At 40.5% G+C, this 9354-nt stretch overlaps 1 protein-coding gene across 1 annotated transcript; it reads left to right on the forward strand.

The window, feature by feature from the left end:
- The first annotated feature begins 814 nt into the window (after window positions 1-814).
- On the forward strand, window positions 815-1840 carry LOC121796904 (protein MAIN-LIKE 1-like). The gene is made up of 3 exons (XM_042195672.1): window positions 815-836; window positions 1147-1705; window positions 1821-1840. The coding sequence occupies exons 2-3, from the start codon at window positions 1147-1149 to the stop codon at window positions 1838-1840; spliced, it is 579 nt and encodes a 192-aa protein (XP_042051606.1). The 5' UTR covers window positions 815-836.
- Window positions 1841-9354: the final 7514 nt, after the last annotated feature.

Consider the following 9354-nt stretch of genomic DNA (forward strand, 5'->3'; position numbering starts at 1 on the left):
ATGATGATTTTTTTTATTTTTCTTTCGTATTTTTTTTATTCTATTGTGCTAAACATATGAATAGAATAGAGTGGAATCCTATAAAAACAGATATCTTTATGTTTGAAAAAAAAAGTAAAAGTTACTCCCTCTATTCCATAATAGAGTCCTATTTAGTTATGATGAGTTTTAAGAAATAAAAATATATATATTGAATAAGTTAGTAGAATATGAGTTAGAAGTAATATATTAAATTAATAGATTAAAAATGAGTAGAATAAATTAATAGAATGCGAGATCTACTCACTATTTATAATAAAAATAAAATATAACTCTAGTAATAAAACGGAGTCCGAAATAGTAAAATGGACGAATATAATTTGGCCTATCCACTTTTTTACTATTATGGGGTATTTCCGTAGATATAATGGACTAATTCTTCTTTTGTGAAAGCATGTCAACTTACTTCCAATTTAATGAAGAGCAATAGATTAATTCCCGCATAGTGAGTGACGCATGACATTTGTGCGTCGCTATTAATGAAACGCACAAATGTTATGCGTCTTTACTGAAAGACGCACAAATAATATGCGTCTTTAATAAACACGCATATAGATTATGCGTCGATAAACGACGCATATATGTTATGCGTCGTTATTTAATGACGCATAACATATATGCGTCATTTGTTAAAGATGTATATTATTTGTGCGTCGTTAAATCGGGATTAAGAGGGCAGAATGCTCGTAATTGACAGACGACGCAGCGAGCAGCGAAGGAGGGGCGATTTCAGGGACGATTTCCGGCGATTTGAGGCGTTTTCCGACATATTTCAACCAAATACCAAACATATTTCGGTAATTATTCATCCATTTGGCTACATAAATCAATAATTGCTGAAGTTATGGAGGTTTTCCCTAATTTAGTAAAGTTAGGGTTTATATGAAATTGCTCAATTTACGGACGATTACTGTTAGTGTGTTGCTTATTTGTGTTGTTTTGTTGCGTATTTGTGTGTTTCACATGAATTTAGGGTCAATTGTAGAAGTAAGTGGTTCAATTGAAATTATATACCCAAAGTGCAGAAAATATATATATTCTTGTGCAAAAATGTGAAAATTTTAGTTATCTTATGCTATTATATGTTGGGTGAATGTTTTGAAGTAGATGGCATCTGCAAGTTCTGAACAACAGTTATGTTATGGACCTGAGGATCCATCCGTACTGTTTCATCAAAACGAACATATTTCAGCCTCATTGTTGGCGAATGGCACAACAAATGTGTTCAGAGTTCGTAGGACGGAGAGTAAGGTTTGGGCATTGCCAATACATGAAGATGTGATGCATTGGCTTGATGTTTGGGGGTTCAGAGGTGTGATTGAATGTGGAAGGCCAAGAAGGATGGACAATGACCTAATAACTGCATTGATCGAGCGATGGAGGCCTGAGACCCACTGTTTCCACCTTCCAGTTGGTGAGGTAACCGTAACCTTACAGGATGTGCAAAACCTGTGGGGTTTGAGAGCAGACGGTCGTGTTTTCACTGGCTGTGACTACCCTATTGGATATGAAGATTGGCCCAGCAAGTGTAGAGATGTGTTGGGATGGATACCTGACGCAGAAACAGAAACGAAGCACGGTGGGTTGTTGATGACGTCTCTGATCAACCAAGCGACTATGCCGTTGGGTGATGGGCTGCATGAGTATGCATACGTCCAAAGAACACGTATACATGCTCTAATCTTGTTAGGGGGGCTTATTTTACCGGACACTACCGGGTGCAAGGTCCCCTTTATGTGGATAAATGCCTTTGACGATTCGGAAGACGTGGCTAATATCAGTTGGGGTAGTGCTGCTTTAGCATACCTGTATCATTATTTGTGTGAAGCTTCTGTAGGCAGACAGAGAAGAGATGTGGGTGGCCCTATGGTTCTCTTGCAGCTGTGGGCGTGGGAAAGAATGCCTACATTGAGGCCAGCTTTCTTGATATCGCCTACGCACACGCCGTATACCCCGTGTGGAGTCAAGTAATATTTTTTTTAAGTAACTTACTTAATTATGTATTTTTTTGGGTAACTTTTGATATTAATATTCCGTGTAGGTGGCACGGAGTTACTGAAATTGGAAATGCGCCCCAACATTCAGTAGCTCATTATCGTGATCAGTTATCATTGATTCGTCCGGGCCAGGTGAAATTTATTTTTGTTAGCTTAGCTAATGAATTAATCTAGTATGAAATTAATTGTGTGAATGATATTATGTTTTTGTAGTTTCTGTGGACACCATATACAGATTGTATCCTGCCCGATTACTGCATTGATTCGACTGCATCCTACTTGTGCGACACATATTTGGTGTGCTGGTCATTTGTCGAGGCACACGAGGCTGGACGCGTTTGCCGACAATTCAACCGCTACCAGCGTATTCCTCAGTATTGTGATAGGATGCTACATAATGCCGGACATCTGTCTAAAAGTCACCGCCGTGGGAGGAAGGGCGCCGATTGGGCTAAGGTACATAAATTCTACATTGAAGAATGGGATTTGAGACACCACAGGTTCCAAGCAAATTTTGATCATGCCACGATGACCATGGATGGTCGCATTAATCCGGGCTATATGGCGTGGTTCAATAGGATCACAGTGTCGTACCTAGTTCAACCTGTGACACAGTCAACGGTTGGGATGAACGAGTCAGCATCTTCTATGATGAAATTGGTATGTTATGTTTTTTTATATAATAATGTATTTAGTTTGAAGTTTGTATAGATTGATTGTAATGATTTTATATTTGTGCTATCTAGGTCGAGACCATTCAGGGGATATGGCATTTGACCTCTGAACACGACACAGACCCTCGATTACGGCAGATTCGTGCAATGGCTGATGCGCTTCGTACGACGGACCATACTGATGTGATGGAGTATCCAACATCGCAACGGCGAAATGTGGTCATGCCGCCACGCCCACCAACTTCTCTTCGTCATGGACTGCCGGGTGTCCGGACGGGAGGACACGGGATTACACGACAGCATAGGTTGTCGCAGCAGCAACCTCCGCAACCTGATTATGCGGTACCAGAGCCCTTGAGTCCGGAGCACGATCCCCCAGGATGGTCTCAGTTGAGTGGTGCAAGCCATGAGCCCTCGCAATGGGGAGCACGGGCATCATGTGATTCGTTCTTTGGCGGTGGGTCTGATTGGGGTGCAACTCAACCAGGGCGTGATTCATACTTTCAAAATTATCAATTTGTTGATCCTGTGGGGGAAGAAGAGGGCGGGGAAGAAGAAGAAGAAGAGGGCGGGGAAGAAGAAGAAGTCGGCGGGGAAGAAGAAGACGAAGTAATATTCCGACGAACGTCCGAGGGATCCTCACGACCAGCTATGAAGAGTTCATCAAGTACGATTGGGAGGGCTATGCACAATGTATTAAGGGGATTGTCAACAAGGAAGAACAAAGGGAAAGCTCCGACAAAGTTCACGCCTTCATCTAGATAGCTTTCGAATGTGATTCGTTCTTTCGGAATGTTCGTAAGTTGTTTTTTGAACAATTTTTGATGTGATGAAACAGGTTGGTTTAAGAATATTTTCAATGGTGCAATTTTTGAACAATTTCGGTAATATGATGTTCAAAAATCACAATTTCGGTATTGCTCAAAATCGCCCGCCCGGGCGTTTTATAACCTCAAAATCGTCCGCCCGGGCGAAGTTTCTGGAATCAACAGTTCGTTTCTCAATTCACTCGGTGACGCATAACTTTTATGCGTCGTTCCTTAGTGACGCATAAAGAGTATGCGTCGTTCCTTGGTGACGCATAATCATTATGCGTCGTTCCTTGGTGACGCATAACGATTATGCGTCGTTCCTTGGTGACGTATAAATGTTATGCGCCACCGGGCGATTTACGTAACACACTCTTGAGTCCAGAAACTTGTGATTTTTGAACATTTTTGAAAAATTGTTTAAACATATTTCGTTACACTTTGCCCGATGTGGTCGTATTGTGATGTTTGAACATTTTTGAGTGGGTGAAACACGTTTCGGGCATGTGGTGGTATTAAAAATACTTGTCGTAATAAAAAGCATACTAACTGTCAAAATAAAAAACATAACAATTGTCGACTAACATCTCACATATGTTGACACATACACGATAGGTATCACATCAGCCTCAAACACAAATACATAAACATAGTAGTTGATACATAAACATAACATACCACGACTTTACTGAACGGCACCGGCTGAGCAATTTCTTCGGTCATGCCCCTCTATCCCGCAATTTCTGCAACGGCGGGGAGCCCTCGGTTCATCTTCCTCATGGACATCCATTTGATTAAGTATCCTCCTTCTTCTAACGCGGCCACGCGTTCTAGGAATCAACTGCTGAGGGGTGATGCACAATTTCCATGAAGGTGCAACCCAATACTCTTCGTGTCTTGGTGCATCAAATGAAACTTGAGTATAGTACTGGGATCTCCATGTACCTAGGTAGTACTTCTCATCTATGAGGTCCATCATAACATGACCTCTGTCTCTAGCAACCGCACAAGCATGCGAACAAGGGATTCTCCACATCTGCCACTTACCACAACTGCAACTCGATTCCAAATACCTGACTATTTGAACATTGTTGCCCTTTGACACTCCTTTTACGATTCTTCCTCGAGTTCGGACATGGTACTTCCCAACATCTCGGTCAATGACAGTGATGTAATGTTTTCGCCCCTTTGAGTCATTCTTAGCAAGTTTGTCCCTCGCCCATGGGGTTAATTCACCTTCGGTGTGTTCGATTGTTGTCTTCTTCTACACCCACCATTTCACCGTCCTCCAAAATGTCAAATCAACCAACGCTCTAATCGGCAACTCTCTCACACCCCTCAAGACGTTATTGTAGCACTCCGACATGTTTGTTGTGGCCACCCCCCACCTAAGTCCACCATCGTAGCACAGTGACCAACATTCTTTTGTAATCCTATTTAACATTCGAACCGCACCACTGTTGACATCATATAGTGCTCGACGTCTTCTGGCAAATTTACGTTCCTGAGAACTTACCCCCAACTTCCATATAATGGCCTTCACATTGGGACCCTTGTGCTTCTTCAACACATTTGCCCTAACATGAAGCAAACAAAATTTGTGGTGTATCTGCGGGGCCCTTGTCATGATTTCAGACTCCATTGCATTCAAGAGTCCTTTATGCCTATCTGATATAATGCACACCTCCCGCTCGTATTTCACCACATGAGTTCTGACATGATCCATAAACCACGACCAACTGTCATTGGTTTCTTCATCCACCACAGCATATGCAATAGGCAAGCATGTCTTGTTAGCATCAAAACCACAAGCAACAAGCAACTTACCTTTAAATCTTCCTCGGAGGTGAGTCCCGTCAACTGTTAACACCGGTGCGGCCTTCTGGAACGCATGTATTGCAGGCCCAAATGCCCAGAAAACATAGTTGAACACCATTGTACGCCTCTGACTCAACAGATCGTTATGCTTCCACTCAACAATTGTGCCCATATTCTGTGACTGGAGTTCCAACATGTAGCTTGGCAACTGCCTAAACGATTCCTCCCATCCACCGTATACAAACTCTATAGCCTTTCTCTTTGCATACCACGCCTTCTTATAACTGATTAACACACCAAATCTGTCTTGAACATCAGCTATTATGGAGAAGACCTTGAAATCGGCACATTGTCGCACATGATGTCGAATCAACAGAGCTATCATTGGGGATGAAAAGTTAGCATGATCTCTATTAGCACGATGGCCTATACAAGTATGTCGATTCTTCCACTTCCTAACTTCCCACATATCGTCATGCGACCTTTGTGTAACCGAAACCTCCCACTTACATTCCCTCGCCTTTTCAGCGTCGGTGGTGCTGATGATGCCTGCCCCTGTTACTGTCGTTCCTGCTGGAAATTTGCATACAGCATGCCACCTTCTTAGTTTGCTCTCGACAACCTTAAACTGTTTTTCATTCCACAAACTCCACATAGTAATAGCAGTCTTCACGTGTAGCTTGGAATCGAATTTTGTTCCCAACACAATCCGATGCGGCTCATTCTCATTCCAATACAAAAGGCTGTGTTCATTACCACCCACATCATCCGATACTCCAGAAGGACGACTTGGTAATTCACGAAAGAATCTAAACCCACTAGGATTGTATTCCGGAAGTGGTTGTTCACCTTGCATAACAGGTTTACATGGTACTATCTCATCATCAGAACTAGCACCGACATCATCAGCACCATCACCATCACTGAGATCGGGGTCTGCCTCTGTCTCAGATAGTGGCCTTGGCTCAGCAAGATCATCTGCAGCATCGACCTCATCATTCAATCCAACCCCAACATCAGCAACATCTACAACATCTAAAACATCTCGCTGCTCATTCATACTACGATCAAAGCTCATTTGGTCCACCCTCGCAGATGAACCAATACCATAGTCAAAACTCATTTGTTCAAACCTCGCAGATGCTCCAATACCATAATCAACAACTGGTGGGATTTCTGCACTCCTCACCGGTGAATACTCAACAAATAATTCAATACACCCACTTGAATTTTGAGCATTGTTGAACATAAACATCACACTGTCATCATTGCAAATCAGAGAACATGTATAACTCATACCGGAAGCAACGACTATACATTGTCTCCATAATAATTCAATTGTGTATTGGTTCATATCTATTCCCATCGCATCACAGATCATTGCTACCAATTCAGAATAGGAAACACCTGAATTTAATATGATGGAGCTCCTCGGACGAGGTGGTTCATAACCAATACCCATATGTGGTAGTTGAACTACTCTACCACCCCAATACAAACTCACAAATACTTGCATGATTTCTGCATCAAAGACATTTAACACTACGACAATTAAGGACATTTTTCCTACAAGCCCTAATTTGTATAAATTGGGTCAAACTAACAAATGAAAGCACAATAAACATGAATAATGTCGAATGTAGCTAAATTGATTAACAAATTACCGGATCTTATGGAAAAATCGCCGGAAATCGCCGAGAGAGGAAATGAAAGTGTGTGTATGTTCGTCCTGTGATCTGCGTGTGCCTAGAGGGGGTTAAAAGCAGATTTAACGACGCATAATGTTTGTGCGTCGTTCAATAGCGACGCATAACCCTTGTGCGTCGTTCAATATCGACGCACAATCCTTATGCGTTGTTAAGCGACGCATAATCCTTGTGCGTCATTAATTAACGACGCATAAGGATTGTGCGTCGATATTGAACGACGCACAAACATTATGCGTCACTCCCTCAATTAGAATGAATCTATTCTCCTTCATTATTTTGGAATTCCATTAACTTCTTAGCACAAAAGAAGAAAGAGCTCTAGATATAATGGGGGAGAGTGGGACCCACGGAGGAAAAAATCAAAAATTTATTTTATCTGTGTTATCAAAGGCACGTGAACACATATCTGTTGTGCCGTATATAATCGAGCAGTGCGGGACCCACTACTGTACCCAAAATGTCCTCACCCAATAATGCATTTCCCTTTGTGAGTGGGAAGCGAGTCAACGCTCAATTTAGTGGTACACAGATTCCATATATCTGCCCCTAGCCAGTTTTTGCCAAGCGATGAATCCACCTCAAGGAGAAGGGTATTCTCGTGATTCACTTTGCTTATTCTCTGGTTAGATTTGATTCCAATTGCATGGGTATACTACTATATGATTAAAAGAGGGTGCAAAATGCAAGAATATAAAATGTTGATTGTCACTCTTTCAATTCTGAACATAATTATTGAAGTTTGAGTAAATAGTTACGAGGTGTTGATGACTTAAAACTAATACATCTCGATCTAATTAATAAGTGGGTACCAATCTAATAAGTTACCCAACAAATTGGGTTTACAACACAAACAATTAATTGTGGTGTTTTAAATATTTAATGTGGAGTGGAGAACTGAAAATCAGAGAAGAACACTAAGATATGGGCAACTGCGGCTTCATAATTCACCAAATATTCTAATTCTTTATAATCATACATTAATACTCACAGTGCAGCGCCAGAGCAAACGACGAAATAGAAAGAGGAAGCCGAAAATAAATGAAGCCAGCACGTTTCTCCATTGGCAGAGCTTCACCACTCTTTCATTCTAAAAATTTCTGAATTTTTCGTTAAAAATAAAATGTTTTTATTTTTGAATTATTTCATTAAAAATAAAACATTTGTTAAAATTGAAACAATACTCTTTCTACTTTTTCTAACTCTTATTTTACTCTCTTTATTAATTCACTAAATAACACCACATAAAATCTTGTACTTGAGAGAATAGTACTTGTCTACTTACATTATTTATCACATTATAAAATAAATTAAAACTGTTTAGCTCAACCTATTTTCTTCATTATGCTCTATGATAATGATACGAGCATTATTTTAGTTAATTAAATTAGGGATTTGCATATCTTTTCCATATCTTTATTTTCTTGTTCATTAAGTTAGTTATTAGCATTATAAATAGAAGTTATTGTAATCATTTGAGAAATCAACCAAGAATATCAATATTATCTTTCATTCTTTTCTCCAAAGTGAGAAAACTGTCTTGCTCGACGGACGAGTCGGGCACTCGCCCGCGACAGATATTTATTGATCGCCGATCTACGGACGCCGATCAGTCCGATATGAGGTTTATCCTATCAGATAATCTATACTCCCTCCATCCCACAAGAATATGCACTGTTTCCTTTTTAGTTCGTCCCACAAGAATATGCACTTTCTAATTTTGGAAACATTTTTCTCTCTAATGAGGTGTGACTCATTCTCCACTAACAATACTTTATTTACTTTTTCTCTCTACCTCTCTCTTAGAGCATCCGCAGTGGGACGGATGTCCCACTACACAATGACGGACATCCCCAAGGACATCCCGACGGACATCCACAATAATAAAAATTCACAAATTCACCAAATTAAACAATTTACGGAATTAAAATTTCGACACGAATATGGACGGAGAAAGTGCAATGATAATTTCATTAAATAAAAAAAATAAAAAAAGTACATTTCAACAAAAAAATACTAAACAAATTACATTATAAATATTAACGACGGCCCATCTGCTTCCAAATCTCTTCAATTATATCATTCTAGAGTCGAATATGGGTTTTTTATTGGCGCATGTCGGCAAATGCACGAACCCGATCGGCCTCTTCATGGGGTATCCCCATACGTACATTGGCGGTGCCCACGCCATGGCTTGGACTGGCAGCATCAACATCATCATTGGCCCAATCAGTCAATGCTGGACCTTCATCTTCGACAATCATGTTGTGCATGATAATGCATGCGTACATGACATCAACGATGCTGTTAA

This window comes from Salvia splendens, chromosome 3 (genome assembly GCF_004379255.2).
Source record: "Salvia splendens isolate huo1 chromosome 3, SspV2, whole genome shotgun sequence".
NCBI lineage: Eukaryota > Viridiplantae > Streptophyta > Magnoliopsida > Lamiales > Lamiaceae > Salvia > Salvia splendens.

Bases quoted from the DNA above. Each gene is read 5' to 3' on its own strand.
- LOC121796904 (XM_042195672.1), top strand. From the start codon at position 1,147: ATGGCATCTGCAAGTTCTGAACAACAGTTATGTTATGGACCTGAGGAT. The intron at 1,706-1,820 runs GTATACATGCTC...GGCTAATATCAG, and splicing joins TGCATACGTCCAAAGAACAC to TTGGGGTAGTGCTGCTTTAG.